Source organism: Ipomoea triloba, chromosome 1 (genome assembly GCF_003576645.1).
Source record: "Ipomoea triloba cultivar NCNSP0323 chromosome 1, ASM357664v1".
In the NCBI taxonomy this organism is placed as follows: Eukaryota; Viridiplantae; Streptophyta; class Magnoliopsida; order Solanales; family Convolvulaceae; genus Ipomoea; species Ipomoea triloba.
Window position 1 is genome coordinate 29,770,873 of NC_044916.1, and position 18,511 is coordinate 29,789,383.

Genomic DNA, 18,511 nt, shown 5'->3' on the forward strand with positions numbered 1-18,511 from the left:
TATATATATATATATATATATATATATATATATATATATATATATATATTTTTTTTTTTTTTTTTTTGTTTTGTTTTATATTTTTTCCTTTTATTTTTTTTTTCACCACATTTTCTCTTTTCCTAATCACACTTACAAAAATTCCTTAAAAATCACATCAAAATTTTAACTATTGAGAAAAGCCTTAATCCAATAACTCAATTAGCCATAATTACATGTCAAACCGGGCCTAAACTACAATTCCCAATACTAATTAAACTTTTGGGTTACTATAAAGAATCTTTATGTTTATTTGGGCCTAACCCTGCAACCCAATTCACAGGCATATCTCACAGTAAATACCAATTACAGCTGCGTGGACCATACTATTAAATAATGTACATTTAATATAAAAATAATGTACATTCAGTATAAAAATAATATATATTATATTCAGGGGATGTACATTATTTGTGTACTGAATGTACATTATTTTTATAGTAAAATAATGTACATTTAGTACATTAAAAATGTATATTTGATTATGGTCCACATAACTGTGTGGACCATGGTCCACACAATAATTTGCCCAATAAATACAGTTTTGACCCACTCACATGCCCATAAATGCCAATCATTATATCATGAACATTGGTTTTCATTGCAAGATATATCATTGACATAAAATTTATTAAATTTGTTAATATAATGATGGTTATGTACATTGGATGTTCATTTTCTTATGTTTCATTTTTTATATACTAAAAGCTCATTTTTAAGTATACTACTAAAAAAGAACTATTAGTACATTAAAAATGAACATTCAATATATACTAAAAATAAGCATTTATCCCTACTCAATGTTTCTCATAAATGCAAACAAAAACAGAAAACTTAACAAAGAGTCAATGTTGAACACCCATCCCATGATTCCCCTCCCATGTGATCGCACTAGCATTAGCATTAGCATTAGCATTAGCATTCAGGTCACTCACAGATATGAATCCAGAAATATAATTATTGTATCAAACCAACAGACATGAATCCATCCTGTGTGGACAGCTACTAATCCTACTATGATTATTACTGACTTGTTATTGCAATAAACAAGAGAACAGATCCACAGCAAGTCACAAATTACACCTTAAAAGGCAGTATAAACATGTCACATAGTAGATTCTATTGCGAAGCCCGCAGTTGATCACGAAGAAGAAAGCAATGGGATTCCGAATTCTTAAGCCTCGAACTTGAATGAGGAGAGTGTAGATCAGTATAGTCTCCTCCTCCTGGGCGGGCGTGAATCTCCGCTATCAACGTCTGCAACTCTACCAGCGTCATTTCTTCTCCCCCCGGAAGACGATGCAGTGAGAGACACTGTGGAGTCGATTTCAATGGTGGTGTCGACTGTTTGGGACTCGGAGTGAATCATGGCAGCGATGCTCGATACAGAATCTCTGTCGTCAACTGGTGGAGGCTGCTCCTGGGTTCTCTCGAAGGGGTTGCTTCGGAAGTACGTCTCGACCAGCCTCTCAGCAGAACTAAATGCGGATGCAAGGCTAGAAATACTCGGAGCTCGATCTCGGCTTGAATTTGATATCCTTCGCAAGAGAGATGGAAGTCGCCCACTGTCCCACGCATCCGAGTTACTAGGATGAGTAGGATCTGTCAGGTCAACTGCATCCTCAGATGTTGTTGGGGCGGGATTTTGTTCTCTACGCATTCCCCTCGAGGTTAGAATACGAGCGAGCAGCGAGTTGCGCCTCTCGGGGGATTCATGAGAGTCTTCAGGATTAGGGTGCTGGACTTCGGTCAAATCAAACCTATTGCCAAGCCTCCGAATCATTTCTTCCATGGGAAAGGTGAACGCAGTCCTTTGAATGGTTTGCCTCCAGCTCTCAAACCGACGAGCTTGAGGTCTGAAAGGAATTTTAGCACTCGTATCCCCTCCAACTCGAGCACTACGCCCCCGGCCATAGATTGGAGTCATAGTTTTCATTGTCACTTCCCCCTTACAAACAGGGCATTCCTTCGCATCTGAATGAAGATGTAACCACCGATAGAGACAAGGCCAACAAAATAAATGCCCACAACAAGTCACAACAGGCTCCTGAGCCAAATCCAAGCATATATTGCAATCAAAAAAGCTAATTTCATCACTGTTAGCCTTCTCGTTTTCTTCCTTCTTCCTAGAAGCCTCATCGTTCGAATAGCCATTGCTATCATCACACGTTTTCAGCACCTCAGGATTAAAACTCGCCTCGCCAGCTTGTGATCCACTCCCTCCAATCAATTCCAACGCAAGACTTCGGGTTTCAGGCAGGACAGGGATTTCTCTCTGCATAGACCGCCATCGAGACTGTCTCCTTTGCCTCCTTTCCCAAACTATAAATTCCTCCAAAGTAATGCGCGGGGGAGATGATCCTAGGAATGGATCATCATGGGGATGATCAACAGGTCCCAAATTAAGATCAAGGTTCATTGTAGTATTTCCAGTCTCCTCTCCCATATCCAATTTCCTAAAACTAAAAACACCCTAAACTCCTCAGATCACTGAAACCAAAACCCCAAGTTCCTGAATTACACTCAATCAATTCAAAGCCCTAGTTTCTGCTATAATTGAATCGAAACCTAACTCCTAATTAAGTTCCGTTGGATTAGTGAAGAGCCCTAAGTTATTCAGTCAAGAAAAAACAAAACCCAGAATCCTGTGGTGAAATTGAATAAGAGCCATAACTTTTTGTCCTCCAACTTCATAGGAATTCTTTATGCGGAGCTGAATTAAAAAGAAGTGTTTGGTGGAGAAAGCCCTGACAATAAGAAGAAAAAAAAAACAAAACAAAAACAAAACTTTATCACGCGAAAAGCAAACGGCTCAGCTAGATTCTGACCCAAAATGGGAATCAATTTCAGTACTCAAACTCAAAAACCATGATTGACACTTGCTATTCAAAAATGCTATAAATTCAAGAACATAGTTCTCACTTTATCGATAAAGACACAAACTTTACAGTTTATTCAGAGAGAGAGAGAGAGACCTTTGAGCAAAAGATTGGATTTTGAGTCGCGAGGCGGACTAGGAATGGCTTGCTACTTCCTCTGAAATGACCGGGTTTTTCATGGGTACCTCTCTCTGAAGTCTGAAGAATAGGGATCTGGGCATCGGAGAGAGGGAGTGAGAAATCCTCTGCATGCTAGCGCACACACGGTGTGGGCAATACTTATTTGGGTCCCACATGGACGATTGTCGAACACTCGTGCTTAATCGTCATTTGTTAACTTTTTACCTTTAAAATATCTTTATTTTTGATAAATTAATAGCATACATCATTCCATATTAGAGAAATTGATCCTAAACTCATCCTTTTACATATTGGTTGGCACTTTTTTTATATAGGAAAAAAGATACTTTCATTAATAGAGGTCAGTAGACAAAGAACTTACAATAAAAGAGGGGGGAGATCAGTTCACATCTTACGGTCAGACATGGAAAGGGATTCCCGAGCTAAGAGATGGGCAATTCGATTCGCTGAACGTTTAACGAAAGATAAGGAAACATCAACAAGAGTTTATAATAAATCTTTTACATCAAAAAGAATAAGGTCAAGTTGTGAATCAAAGTTGGATGAGTTGAGACCCTGAACTATTAGCAACTCATCTGTTTCAACATGACAGTGAGCAATATGGTTCTCTTTCAGCGAGTTGAGGGCTTCACGGACTGTCATGGGTTGGCACTTAATCTAAGAAATAAGTAATACATTTCAATGGAACCAACAAAGAGTGGTATTTAATATTTGCAATTACAATTTGATGGCTTATTGGAGGAATGATGTGATTTTCAAGTAAGATTATAAGTTGAGTTTAAATAATAATAATTTAAAGAAATAAATGACACTTTTTTTAAGGTTATATCTTTAGTATGTGACTATGTGAGTCAACTATATTAGATTTTAACCGGTTACTAAAATGGAAAAAGTTTGAAATATATGACTTATGGTGATTTGGTGAATACTTATGCATGGCGATTGTTGGAGTGGCAATGGATGGAAGACTAGCTTTGGGGTACTTATTAGATACTTCATGATACCATGGCATACATATTTCACTTACAATATTGGGATATGTAGTAACAAGGAAGAAGTAGATGTTTGACTATTTTTAAAGGGCTTGAGCTTTCTTGAGATAAGAGATACCAATGTGTTTCTTTAAAATGTGATTCAGAATTAGTTGTTAAATAACTAACAAAAGGTTGACATGCCTCGAGATCCTTACTTGAATATTCTGCAGGCAAGAAAGCAAATGTTGGGGCCTTGGTGGATTCTCAAGATGGGCATATCTATAAGAAAATTTTTGAAGTGAGCTAAAGTTTCATCTCCCACTTCAACTACCTGAGAATCTGAGATGCACAATTTGGGCCTAACACTTTGGAGTTATAATATTCATGAATGGGCTCCGCCTCTTTGATTTTTTTTATTTTTTATTTTTCTCGTGAAGACACTTAAGGGGTATGACTTTTGGGAGTAAAAGTGGGAGTTCTTGTGTGTTACTAATTAGTATGTCTATATATATTAACAAAATCGTCACAAGTTGAATATACCTTACATTTTATTTTGTGATCTAATTTCATTCAAAAACAATAAACTAACTAACTAATGAAATATGTTTGAAATATTTATTCAATTTTCTGATGATATGTTGAACATTTATAGTATCACAATGTCATAGTATGTAATCGTTATACAAGAAAAAAGAACACTGATTTTTCCCCATATTTGATTGACTTCACCTTCACGTAGCCCCTGGTTCTGAATCTTCAAAAAATTACCAGCAACACGATCTTTTTTCTTTTACCTGAAAATTAACCTTAAGCTTGATTCAATATGTGTAGTATAGAATTGTAGTTACTGGAAATGAATTGATGAATGCTTACATTTTGAGATTTTTGTGTCTGGAAATCCCTTTTTTTGCTCTCTGGGTCTATCTCCATCCAGACTCGAGAGCTAATGGGAGAAGAAATCTTCACATTTAGCTCTCTCTTTGAACTTTCACTCATGAAATCGAGTGAAGATGATGACCTTTGAGCATGATGATGGTGAGGAGCCGGCGCCGGTTTGGGCAGATTTACATAGCCGCCGGCGGTGATTTTTCCTCCATGTTCCGGCAGGGCCCCTTCCTCATCGTCCAACACCGAATTGGCGAAATCAATGGAAAAACAGGCGTCGCTGAACTGGTAGCTAGGCGTGGCCACGTCCTCCAGTTCCCCCGGCGTTTCCTGGTGGTTTCTGTTGATTCCTCTCCACAGCAACTCCATGAATTCGTGGCGTTTGCTCCCACGCGCCGCCCTGCAACCGTCATCGCCGCCGCCGGGGGATTCATCGTGGAGAAACCGCGCGCCTCTGTTGGTGACGGCGCACGAGATGTGCACGTCGAATTCGCAGAGGCCGCAGTGGTAGAGCCACGCGGCGTGGGAAGCGTAGCAGGGCCGCGCGCACAAGTCGCACCGGAAATCGTAAGGCGGCGAGAATTCCAGCGTCAGCGCGTGGGGGTGCGACGGGACTTTCAAGGAAACCGGCATGGCTAAGCAGAGGACATGGTAAAAGCTCTGGCACTTAACGCAGCCGTAATAGAAAGTGGAGATTAATTGCCCACAGGCTTTGCAGGGCGCCGCGATTTTCTGGGACGAGAGGTCTAGCGCGTGTGGGTCAACCGGGTGGTGCACGGTTTTGGGCATGCCGAAACACACTTGGTGAAGAAAGAAGGGGCATTTCCGGCACATGTAACAGGGTTTCGCCGGAAAAATGGTGGTTTTGCAGCCGTGGCAGACTGGGTTTTCTTCCGGCGGCGGATTGCCCAGCACCAAGAGATGGGCGTGGCTGAAATGTTGCCACAATCGTCCCTCGCTCTCATCTTCCATTGGAAATCTCACATTTGTGAGCTATCTCCCTCTTTTGAGTCGTCTTTAAGCGGATGTAACGAGGGCTCTTGTTGCAAAAACATATAATATAATAATGCATGTAAGCATCATTGATCCTCCCCTATTGGCATATTCATGACTACGTTGTTGTCATCAATTACAAGATAAAACTATTTGAAGTAGGACAAAACACCGTAAACATTCAATGATTCTCAGAATCACAGCAAATTGTCACACTCCTAACATACATATGTCTCTAAAACAAACTCACTCTCACGTACAACCTTGAGATAATCAATATTAGTATCACCGAGACAGAACTCATCTGGTTAATAAATTCAAAATAAATTAATAATTTAACTTTGCTGTCATAGAGAAATTGGCTTTGCCGTGAATACCACTATGATTGCTTTCTCTACGGAGAAGGCGACCTGGGTCTCTTTCTCGATGATAGACGACCGACACTTTTCGCCTAAAATTTTGTTAGAATCTTGCCAGTGGGTTACTGGAACCTTAATTACTCGCCATAGAAGTTCATTAACTGATTTTTTGGGTTTCATTATATCAAAATCAATTGTTGATGAGTATAATTGCACGTATAAAAAATTTAAGAGGCTAATTTTGACTTTTTAGTTAAATTTCGAGAACCTATTTGACCATTTCCCCTAAAAAAAAAAGAAATTGAGTTGATAGTTTATTTAGTAGATGTAAGGGTTAAAAAAAAGTTAATATTAAAACAATGGGAACAGTTTCATAAATATAGTAGAACAACCTGGTCATTGGTCAAACCTTTGAACTGTCTGCAGTTTGGTTCGTTTACTAAGACTATTTTCTTCTTCTTGTATTGATGCCATTTGTAGATCAACTAAAGAGAAATCCAATTAAGAATAATAAAAAAAAAAATTGTACACAATTATTAATTACTTGGAATAATCAAGCTAAATAAGGGAGCTTTTATTTCCTTTTAATATATGGGTAGACAAGAACACATTTCAGACAAACTGACTCAGATTGAATGCTGCCATCATCTGTGCAAGCTGCTGGTTCATTTGCATCTGAAGCTGAAGCGAATATAATTCCGCCGCCGCCGCCTCATCCGGTGTTAGCTGCGGCGGCTGATTACCGCCTGAGTTTGTATCCGCCGCCGCCGGCGGCGGTTCAGACTCCAGGCCCTGATACAGTCCGGGTTTGACCTCCGTGGTGGCGCAAAAAGTATGAACACGAAAATCACATTCATCCTCACCACTTTTACCACAACAATAAGACCAAAGCTTAGAATCCATCTTTTTGGCGCATATTTTGCAGTACTCAACCGATTCCGCGTGATCCGGGGCGGGGAAACTGAGGATCAGATCGTGCTGGTGGGCCTTGTGGGCCACCTTGGGCGGCAAGAACGCGCAGTGGAGGTGGAGATCGACCTCGCAAAGCGCGCAGGCGTAGGAGAACCCGCTCCCCGGCGATCCGCAGGCGTTGCACAAGAAGGAGCCGCTGCAGTAAGTTGGGGCCGGGAAAAGGACGAGAGGGTGAAGGGGGTGGGATGGGTGGTTGAGGTACCGGTTGGCGTTGCCGCAGTGGTCGTGGAGGAAGAAATCGCAGCTCCGGCAGGCGTAGACGGAGTCGTAGCAGAGGGATTGGCAGCCATGGCAGCGACATTGCTGACCTTCTTGTACCTTGTATAGGTTTAGTGTGTGAGGGTGGCTGAAATGCTTATACTCCATCTTAGTTTAATTTCTTCCTTATCTCAAACTTTTTTTTTCTTTTTTGGATACAGAAATGAAGTGTTTGGATGTATGACATATATAGTCCAGTATTATTATTATTATTATTATTTACATTATATTTAATTTGAGCCTAATGGAAATTAGGAAAAGAAAAGGTCAAAGTCAGCTGCCAGAACATATTGGCTAGCAGATATTTATGAACTCTTGGTATATACATTCCATAATGGCAAGTGGAGAATTTTTTATTTTATTTTATTTTAGTGGAGAATTAAATATGATAATTGGGTAGGTCAATGTATCTAGCACCATATTGAAGCCAGTTCTAATATGCGTACTCCGAAATTCTACTCTTTAATATAGTAAATAAAGATTGATTATTTTCATAATATGAATCCACATAAAAGTGTCTACATTAAGAACTTGTGGAAATGAATAAAAGTTGAAAGTATAAAATGATAGCAAACCAAGTATTTTTATATTAAAGCTTTGTTGTTGTTTACCTTGACATTTATGAATAATTAGTGTGATGTGGAATAATTGGTTGAAAGAGTCAAAAATATATGGTGTTACCAAAATAATACAGAGTAATAATGATAGAAAGAGAACTTACTTAGTTGACTTGACAAAATAGGGATAAGGGTAATTAAGAGTTATTCAATTATAACTTTTGTAAACTTTTTAAAGTGATAAGATTTTAATAAATTTTTATTAATTTTCATTGAATCATTCAAAACTTTTGTAAGAGTGTATATAAAAAAAACATTCATAAACTTTTATTAACTTTTTTAATTTAAAAAGTCTACAAAAGTCGTTGAGATTTTAAATTAAGTGCATCTTTACAAATTTTCAAAGATTTCGATTCTTATAATTTATAATTTTCTTACCAAACATGTTACAATATATCATAAACATGTTACGGTTTCACAGTGATATTTAAGAAGCCAAGGTTTTAAATTTTAGCCAAGGAAGAGGATGTAAAATAATGGAGCCACAATTTTAATACAAAAGCGTAAGGTTTATCTATTAAGCCAAGGTTTCAACTCAAGCTAAGGAAATAAGGTAAAGTGTTCGAATCTCATATGAGACAATAATAAGAGGAGGTCACGCTATTTATTAGAGAAAAAGAGGAAATTGAAATTTATCTAAAGAAGAAAAAAATACCGTATAAATGGTGAGTACTAATTTCAAGATTAATTGGAGCAAAGTTGGTAAAAGATTAATTAGCAAGGAAGATAATATCAAAGGTATATGGTTTGAACCCTCTTGATTTTTAATAATAATAAGCCACAATCCAAGAAGTTACAAATTCATTTTTCAAGAAGCTTAGGCGTGAACCAAGAAAGTTGAAGAAATTATAACATTTTAAAGAAGATAAAATTGATCAGTTGAGAATTTCCACATGACCGTTAAAAGCACTAATTTAAGCTCTCTTCAAAATTATCCTAACATCTAATCAAGCAAGCTACACTAATTTCAGCTCTCTTAACAATTTTCAAGGAAAATCCTACAATTTCAACTATTATCCTAAACATCTAATCAAGTAGCATAAACCAAATTCAAATTGTTTATCACAGTTGAACACAAAAGTCACGCAAAACAAGTTGATATTCGAAAATCAAGAGAGAAAGTATTAGGACTCTACATAATAGAGTCATACTATAAGTCTCAGTCCTAGTTTACTTATGATTCTCAGTCCTAGTTTACTTATGATTCTCTTGTATATATACTCTTGTATTCCTACAGTTATATTTGGTGAACTCTAATACAAACATAATTGTTCTCATCGAAAGAGCATTCATCTAGAAAATGCCAATCATAATGTTTAATATGCACAACTGCATTTTTTACGGGATGAAATTGGTTCTCATAGACTCATGTTAGTTCTCATAGGAACCTCAACCCATACTCTCTCGGCTAGTGTTTGCGTTGATAAGTTGGCGTGTTCCTTGTCAAATTGCATTCACTTTAGCTTAGCATCTCATTAAACATTAGAGTTGCAAATTATATCATTAGCCTCACATGACAAAATCCGTAAGATTAAGGGAAAGGGCCATGAGTTTGAGTAACAAAGTTGCATCGAATGTACTTAAGTGAGACTTAACTAGGGGTTAGTCTTATCTGACGAGAAGTAAAATATACTCCGTAATACATTGAGTCATAAAAGAGTAGAGCACCATATCATATCATACGACAATACTTTGATATTTCAAGAAACACCATTTTTATCAAAATCCAAAACAGTAGATAGCAACATTTGGAAGGAACACAACTCTTCTACATGAAAATCAACATTAAAAACTTTGGCATGACTTTGTTCCTATGTCCGCTGATCAAACCTTCAAAAACTCGGCCAAAAACAAAAAGAGGAACAGAAGCAAGATACCGAGTAATGTGTAAAAGAAAAAGAAGAAACAAATAAGAAACAGCAGAGCAGCACTAGTCCGCAATCAATCAATTTAATGAGAAAAAAATCTCCCTAAAACCTCTCCATCGTCCTCGCCCAGCATGCAGTACTTAGAAGCATTTTCTGTGCACAATGGAAGGCCCAGACTCATCATACTCTGCCTTTGCAATCCACATCTGCACTCACAGTTCAATGGAATTAGCCAAAAATATATGTCAATTTAGCATTGGAGTGCACTAATTGAAATGACATTGATAATCTAGTGAGTTAAGAGTGGGCATACCTGCTGGAATGTACTGAGGGAGGCCAAAATAGATCCACCGATCCAAACACTATACTTCCTCTCAGGTGGAGCAACAACCTTGATCTTCATGCTACTCGGAGCCAATGCTGTGATCTCCTTGCTCATTCTGTCAGCAATGCCCCCGAACATTGTGGTCCCACCACTGAGCACGATATTTCCATACAGATCCTTCCTAATATCCACGTCGCACTTCATGATAGAATTGTAGGTGGTCTCATGAATGCCAGCAGCTTCCATCCCAATCATAGATGGCTGGAACAGAACCTCTGGGCAGCGGAACCGCTCATTACCAATGGTGATCACCTGTCCATCAGGTAGCTCATAGCTCTTTTCAACAGATGAGCTGGTCTTCGATGCTTCTAGCTCCTGTTCATAGTCAAGAGCAATGTAGGACAGCTTCTCCTTCATGTCCCTCACAATTTCCCGCTCCGCAGAAGTGGTGAAAGAATATCCTCTCTCGGTCAATATCTTCATCAGGTTGTCTGTCAGGTCACGTCCAGCCAAATCAAGACGCAGGATTGCATGTGGAAGGGCATAACCTTCATAAATGGGAACTGTGTGGCTCACACCATCTCCAGAGTCAAGAACAATTCCTGCCAACAATTACAAAAGCTACTATGTAAGTTAACGTGTAATAACTTATGTTTTATATATATACTATTGAAGATCAAAGTATTGTGTTTCATTAATGAAAAAGAAAAAACTAGTTTACCAAATTGTTTTTTTTTATTAAATAAGGATTATGCTTACCTGTTGTACGACCACTGGCATAAAGGGAAAGAACTGCCTGAATAGCAACATACATGGCAGGGGTGTTGAAGGTTTCAAACATGATCTGTGTCATTTTCTCACGATTAGCCTTTGGGTTAAGAGGGGCTTCGGTTAGAAGTACCGGGTGCTCTTCTGGAGCCACGCGAAGTTCATTGTAGAAGGTATGATGCCATATCTTCTCCATGTCATCCCAGTTGTTGACAATTCCATGCTCGATCGGGTACTTCAGGGTCAAAATACCTCTCTTGGATTGAGCCTCATCACCAACGTACGCATCCTTCTGGCCCATGCCAACCATCACACCAGTGTGACGAGGGCGTCCAACAATGCTAGGGAACACCGCCCTTGGAGCATCATCTCCAGCAAATCCGGCCTGGCAATTCAAGATAAATTCAAGATCAGCTTCTACAACACATCAAACCAGAGGAATCAATATCTTTAGATTATATTAGATGTAAAGATGGCTTACCTTGACCATTCCTGTCCCATTGTCGCAGACAAGAGGCTGGATATCCTCACCTTCGGCCATCTTTTAATATCTGTCAAGAAACAACCACATTACATTTAATGTTATACTTCAAAGGAGTACCTAACAGGCTAACATCAACAGGCCTAAAAATGAAAACACAGAAACGCATACAGGTTTCAACAAAACTAATCACAATAACATGATCTCAAATGCAAACCTGGAAGGTTGAACAAATTGTACAGAATGAACAAAATCCATGATTGCCTATTACAGATTTCTATTACATAAGGGAAGGGCAATGATATGATTTACTTCAACATAAAGTGCAATGATACATTGATACACATTAAAACCCATTTGTTTCCAGAAACAAAATGCCCAAATCTCAGAGTTTCATATACAAAAATCAGAGAAATGCCCAAAATTATACTCCAATCAGAATCCAGATAATAGCAGACACACGACAAACGAAAATGCCAAATCATTTCAAATCAAATAGTACTCAATAAGCAATGAACATTTCATTCATTTTCAAGATACCCATTCGGAGATCCATGAACCTAAATTCATCGACAGCATAATCAAACCGTTTCTTGAACAAAAATATAATTACAAATCCAAAAAGAAACATTTGCAAGGAATCCATCAAGAACCAGCCAAAAAATCAACCTTTTTTCAAGAAAATGATCAATGGCTCTGCCACACACACACAAAACGTTGGTGAAGAAAAGGGGGGAGAAATTAGAGAGCAAAGATGATACCTTTGAGGCTTTCGAAGAGATGGGTTTGTGTGTATTGAGGCGTTGAGGCTCTCTCCCTTGTGTATTTACAGAACGGTTTGGTGCTGGGGGGGCTTAGGTTTAAACGGAAAGCAGAAAAGTCTCGGTCAGCCAAGAACGATATTCTGGTGAAATTCAGTTGAGATTAGATCAAGGCCATTGGTTATATGATGGCAGTGTGTGGGACCCCATAATAACATCATTTTCCTTCCATTCATGGCTGAAATTTGCTGGCTGCCTTTTGCCTTCATATTTGCTGTAAAGACAGATGTAGCCCCCAATTTCAATACAATATCTTCCACTTTCCTTTACCTTTTAGATATTTCACATCATTTGCTCATATGCCCAATTTGCCCATCCACACTCTTCATCAATAATAACATATATGATATATGATATATCAAATAACAATATTAATTTTTTACTCAAATTCAACTAATTGTATGCTTTTCTTTGTTTTTAAAAATGTAAAATATGGATGAACAATATCGCAAAAATCACTCATTTTTTTGTCACCCCTAGTGTGGTAATTTTTCGTTAGTTGAAATTTTAAATAAAATAAAATAAAAATAGCCACAAAAAAAATAGCTAACATTGAAAAATAATAAAAATTGTGTGATTTTTATACGAGTTAATAGTCCTTTCTAATATAGATAGATACTATTGCTCATCTTTTTACAAAGTACTAAGTGTTTTTTTTTTTTTTTGAAAAAAAAAATTAGTATAGAATGTGAAGCATTTTGAAACTAAAGAGGCCTCAAGATTTGAACCTTGAACTCTAGTAATTATTGTTGGGAAAATATTACAGTATATAAGAAGAAAAGTAAAAAGAGAGAATAAAACTAAAAAGGGCAAAATTGTCAGGTGGACAAAAGGTGATCCCTGAAGATTCATTAGAACCTTTATTGTCTGTTTACCGGTAGCAATCAAATGCACTTTTATCACTTTTTATTTATTTTTAATTATTTTTTCTTTTCCTTGTCAACAAAATAATAATGTGGGGTGATAATAATGAGAGGGCATGGTAGGGACAGTTGCCAGCCTAGAATTCCACCTCGTTCAGTCTGGAGATCTGTCGGGCAATGACATCACCCTCTCTAATTAAGCCTCTAATTAACCTAACCTTCACGTGTGCTCCAAAAAATAAAGTTATTTTCATCATGTCCCCTGCCAAGACAATCGTTCGAGTAGTCAATACTATTGCAAAATTTAGAGGAAAAATTAAGATAAAAATACAAATTAAAGATAATTGGATAGAATAATTGCACTTACATTAAAGTCAGACCCTTTACAATATTAAACTCAAATCGCCATAGATACTGTCAAATCTGAATTAAGAAAGAATCCCGTCAAATTTGTTAAGATTTTCAGTGAAATCAGCGATTCGTCGCCTCCGAGCGCAAATTATACCGTGGACCATGGTCCACAATATGGTCATGGTTGATACTGCAGTTGTGTTGAATTGATATTGCAGTTGTGTTGAAAGGGAGCTACAGTTGCGCGGAGTTTCATCCGTTCAACACAATTGCAGTTCCAGATGGATGAAACGACCTCTGTTCCGCGCAACTACAATTCCCTTTCAACACAACTGCAGTATCAGTCATGATGTACACAATTCATTGTGGACCATGGTCCACGGTATAACGATGGGCCTTTGAGTGCCGCACCCAGCTAGGCACCGCAACCAGACTGCTTACATCGGGTGGGTTGCTCAAACCTTTGTACCAGGCCCATCAACTAAGAAAGAAAGTCGATCGGTGAGCTCCAGATATCGAGGGCTCTCCAGCCTAGGTACCATTCTCGGGTATCCATCACATCATATTCAACATTAATATTAAAGCTGTTTCTATTGAATTATTAAAATGCAAACCAACTTAATCACATACGATAAAACCCTAAAACATCATAGTACGTACAAAGAAAGAAAAAAAAGAAGCATGCAAAATCAAACCCTAACGAAGAAGATGCTAAGCTCAGGTCCGCTGTTCCCATCCGGGCTCATCATGTAATAAGTCTCCGAATCTTTGGACCCGATTACCCGCTCAAAGAAAGCTCTCAAGTAAGTCAATTCCCCTTCCCCCGCCGGCGACTCCACGTTTCCGCTAGGTAGCACGCCGGCGCCCATCGACACGGCGTGAAGCTTCTGCATTACATTCAAATCATCATCAGTTGCTCCCCGCTTGACGGCGTACCCCGTTTTCCGCCCGTTACAGTACATCGTCCAGATCGGCTCGTCGATGAGCTTCGTCTTCTCCGACGGGTTCTTCTCACACTCCAGCGCTATTCTCACCAGCCCGGAACCCATATCCTGGAGCAGCTTATCCGTGTGGATTGACATTTCCAGGATTAGCAGCGGGACGCTCCGCGGGGTTTCTTGAATGCTCACGTTGATTCGGCCCTTCCGGAACCCGAACAGCGTCCCCGTCATCTGTTTGCCGCCGTGGATGTGGTGGCCGTCTTGGAGGCGGGCGCCGGGGACCGGCATCTTGCACGGGGTGCTGATGACGGGGAACGACCGGAAAACTGACTTGACCCGCCGGAAGAGCTTCTGGGGTTTCCAATATTGGCCTTTCTTGCTGTGATGAGAAGGTTGTTGCAGGATGACTGGGGCGGCCGCCGGAGACTGGTTAGGAGCCACCGCATTGGTGGGTGTTGGTCGCCTGGGAGGGGGTTTCGGCGCCGCCGGCATTATTATGTGGTTCTTGATAGCCGGCCGGAGCTTCAACATGCATATATCAGGAGATAAGGTGTCACGGTGCAATGCCAAACGACAGGGATCTCGTCGTACTATATGAAGCGAAATGTTGTGGGAAGCACGTATGTTTTGTTGTATATTTATTGTACTGTAGAAAAACAAACATGTGTAGATGTCTATACCTTTGACCCACGATGCACTTAGGTGTAGGCGTTAGGTATGTAGTTTAATGTTTTATTTAATCACTAATCATACGTCTCAATTTAATTAAATTTACATGAGAAAGTGATTGAATGGATAAAATATGATTCATGTACTTAAATAATTACAAGTTCAATCATTGTTAATACTCTCTCAATTAAGCTAGTCATTATATGTAATTAAGTGTACGATTTACCTATCTAACACAAAATTGGATTATTGCGGCCTTTTAGCATATAGGATGTGAAGGAAGCATAGTAGTAGAGATAAAAGAAATTAAACGATGCAGGAGACTTTTAAGTGGAAGCAAAATAGTGAACATGAGTGTTTTTTTTTTTAATGGCAAGTCAAACGCCTCTTATTGATATGTGTCAGCACAGGTACATGAGGAGGCATAAAAGCTCCATGACTATAGAGTTCTTTCTTTAGCGTAATAATATAGTCATGAGTTGTAGAATGAACAAAGTACCCAGAATTATTGAATCCCCCATTAGAGACTAGAGAGTATTGAAAATCCCCCACTTTCATGCGATATTTGTACTCACATAAATCCGGCCCATATATGACCCATGGCATGAAAATATGATGTGGCTGGGTTGCTTACAGCCCCATTTTAAAGTACAAAAAGTTTTTTTTTTACTTTTTTTTTTTTTATACACATAGACTTAGCTTAGTGCACAATGAGACTTCATCACCTCTAATCAATATAATTTTTGTCTTAATTTCCAGCCCTTAGCTTGTGCATACAAGATGTCTATTAGAAAAATAACATAAAATGACATTCTAAGTAACTATTTTGTGGTACAAATATATGTGGAGTTCACTTTAAATTCATTATAACATATATAATTTATCCCATAATAAAATATTAGTATTATATATATTAAAGTTTTCTTGTCAATTACCATGTAATACGGTGACATTATGATTATTATAGGTTTGAAGCTCGATGGTGACTTAAATTCTTTTCGGCTTTAGCCGAAAATATTTTAGAAAGTATAAATTCTACTAAAGAATCATTAATATTTATTTAAAAAAAAAAAGTTTTCTTAGTAGCTAGAAACGTGTTTTAAATTGGCGAGTTGGATCCAGTGAAATCCGTAGATTGATGGGCAGCGAGGCTTGTAGCTAGCAAGGTGTCAAAAGGAAAGGATGGATGGGTCCACGTAACAGGCAAACGTGGCATCTGGTCGTTCGGCGGTGGCATTCAGGGCGGTTGTTGGATAAATTTTGTTGTAGCATAAAGACCGATCGATCTCCAAGTCCACTGCATGCAAACAAAATTAAAGGAAGATTGTAAAACGCAGTGAAGAAAGATCGAAGAGAACGTAGCGACAGATCAATATAATCCATCAAAAGATCAGATCAGAGTAGGAAAATGCAGTCAGCAAAAGAGACAGCCTCCAACGCCGCCGCAACCGCCAAGTCCGGCATGGAGAAGACTAAGGCCTCCGTCCAAGAAAAGGTATTTAGACAATATTATACTGCGACCGATTTTGAATTGTTTAGACAATATTAATTTAATTTTTGTGATTATATATTGAAGGCAGAGAAGATGACAACCAGAGATCCGGTCCAGAAAGAGATGTCGAGAGCGAAGAAAGACGAAAGAAAGCGCGAGGCGGAACTGGAGAAACAGGCTACCAAAGACCAAAATGCAGCCTCCAAACAGGCGGCAGCCGCCGGCGGAACTCCGGCCTATACCACTGGTGCTGAAGGTGGAGTGTATGACCCGAATGTTGCCGGCGGCCGCCATGGATCCGGCCCTACCGGATTACTGTAGGCCGGCTTGTTCAAATAATAATGTTTTTGTTTATCAAACACAAACTCACTATGTATTCCAAATAAGACTCGTAGTGTAATTGTATGCTCGAATGTTTTTTGGGGCATACCATACACTAATATAACGAATACTATAAGAAATTTGCTTTGCTTTGCGTAACTTATTTTATTTAATAATTAATTTGATCAAATTGAACTTTCTACATCAATTTATTTGATTGAGAATGAAAATGGCAATGCAAGTCAAACCCTACCTACTTAGCTTGGATTGAATATAAGTTGCCCATTACAACGCAGAATATGGCCATGTTCTGGCTACAGTACAGTATATTAGTATGATGATGATGGGGTGGGGTTGGTATAGCGCATGTGCTAAAGTCACGTGATGATCAGATAGGCAAGCTAGGTAGCTTATTGTAAAACAAAAAGCTAATTAAGGTAGTAATTAATTGGGAGATGATGAGGATTGCAATGAAGTCAGGGAAGACTAGCGCATCGGATACGATCTGTTCAGCTTCACATCCTCACTTGTCTCCCCGGCCTCCAAACTTTTTAGGTGGTGTTTGATTTGGAACTCCTGTACCCTATTATGAATTCTGATACTGTTTGCCTGTCTATTTTTGAACAATAAAATAAAAAAATATTGGTGGAAAAATGAAAAATAAAAAATATTGGTTGAGAAATAAAAAAAAATATGAAACGATCTGTTCATTCATTAAATATGAAAGTTATATATGTATGTGTATTATATATTTTATATATCTATTTATTTTTATTCTAATTTTTATCTATTACCGGAAAAAATGATTCATTTTACTTTTTTTTTTAGCTAATTCATTACCATTATTAAGTATTTGATTATCATTACCATCCTAATTTCAATGTTTGAACCAAATTACACACCCTAACCCTTATCCTAATTCAATATGTTTGAACCAAACATACCCTAAATCTTATTTTGTTTTTGTGCAACAAATATAAACTGTTTATGTTTTATTGACATTTTGTAATAAAAACGAATGGTTTAGATATTTTAATTTCTTAAAGGTATTATAATACTATGAAATTAATATTTTTTTATTACAGTGTAGTATCTGTTCAATGTACTGTAATTCAAAGAGTTAATACCTCAATGTACTGTAATTCAAAGAGTTAATACCTTATTATCCGGATTCAATAAGTATAAATTACGGAGTAATATAAATTTGATTCAAGTAGTTGCATAAACATATATCTTCCGACTTTGCAATTACAGTAAGTGTTCCAATCTGATTCAAATAAGACAAGTTTTGGAACATATATTAGAAATAGTTATTAAAAAGAGAGAGAGAATGCATGTGGCAGCAGGGCAACTTGAAGCAGGTTAGTAACTACTTACCCATAAAATTAGAAATTAGATGATGGGAAGGGATGGGTGGGCATGCATGCACGTGTAGCAAGCAAATTAGAGCAATTGATGCATGTTACCTTACTATATATAAATAATCTATATATA

At 38.1% G+C, this 18,511-nt stretch overlaps 5 protein-coding genes across 5 annotated transcripts; 1 reads left to right on the forward strand and 4 right to left on the reverse strand.

The window, feature by feature from the left end:
• Nucleotides 1-936: 936 nt before the first annotated feature.
• LOC115997376 lies at nucleotides 937-3,154 on the reverse strand. The gene is made up of 2 exons (XM_031236924.1): nucleotides 3,015-3,154; nucleotides 937-2,786 (listed from the first exon to the last, which is right to left on the reverse strand). The coding sequence occupies exon 2, from the start codon at nucleotides 2,483-2,485 to the stop codon at nucleotides 1,247-1,249; it is 1,239 nt and encodes a 412-aa protein (XP_031092784.1). The 5' UTR covers nucleotides 2,486-2,786; nucleotides 3,015-3,154; the 3' UTR covers nucleotides 937-1,246.
• A 1,472-nt stretch (nucleotides 3,155-4,626) lies between these two features.
• On the reverse strand, nucleotides 4,627-7,637 carry LOC116012173. The gene is made up of 4 exons (XM_031251654.1): nucleotides 6,885-7,637; nucleotides 6,139-6,215; nucleotides 4,907-5,911; nucleotides 4,627-4,827 (listed from the first exon to the last, which is right to left on the reverse strand). The coding sequence occupies exons 1-4, from the start codon at nucleotides 7,606-7,608 to the stop codon at nucleotides 4,798-4,800; spliced, it is 1,836 nt and encodes a 611-aa protein (XP_031107514.1). The 5' UTR covers nucleotides 7,609-7,637; the 3' UTR covers nucleotides 4,627-4,797.
• Nucleotides 7,638-9,761: 2,124 nt separating this feature from the next.
• LOC116013894 (actin-97-like) lies at nucleotides 9,762-12,475 on the reverse strand. Its single transcript, XM_031253856.1, has 5 exons — nucleotides 12,321-12,475; nucleotides 11,560-11,629; nucleotides 11,070-11,463; nucleotides 10,299-10,912; nucleotides 9,762-10,191 (listed from the first exon to the last, which is right to left on the reverse strand). Exons 2-5 carry the CDS (start codon nucleotides 11,617-11,619, stop codon nucleotides 10,126-10,128), a joined length of 1,134 nt encoding a protein of 377 aa, XP_031109716.1. The 5' UTR covers nucleotides 11,620-11,629; nucleotides 12,321-12,475; the 3' UTR covers nucleotides 9,762-10,125.
• Nucleotides 12,476-14,223: 1,748 nt separating this feature from the next.
• Nucleotides 14,224-15,059, reverse strand: LOC116013903 (protein MIZU-KUSSEI 1). Its single transcript, XM_031253868.1, has one exon. The coding sequence runs from the start codon at nucleotides 15,025-15,027 to the stop codon at nucleotides 14,284-14,286; it is 744 nt and encodes a 247-aa protein (XP_031109728.1). The 5' UTR covers nucleotides 15,028-15,059; the 3' UTR covers nucleotides 14,224-14,283.
• Nucleotides 15,060-16,412: 1,353 nt separating this feature from the next.
• Nucleotides 16,413-17,176, forward strand: LOC116013912 (11 kDa late embryogenesis abundant protein-like). The gene is made up of 2 exons (XM_031253880.1): nucleotides 16,413-16,699; nucleotides 16,781-17,176. The coding sequence occupies exons 1-2, from the start codon at nucleotides 16,613-16,615 to the stop codon at nucleotides 17,015-17,017; spliced, it is 324 nt and encodes a 107-aa protein (XP_031109740.1). The 5' UTR covers nucleotides 16,413-16,612; the 3' UTR covers nucleotides 17,018-17,176.
• The last annotated feature ends 1,335 nt before the right edge of the window (nucleotides 17,177-18,511 follow it).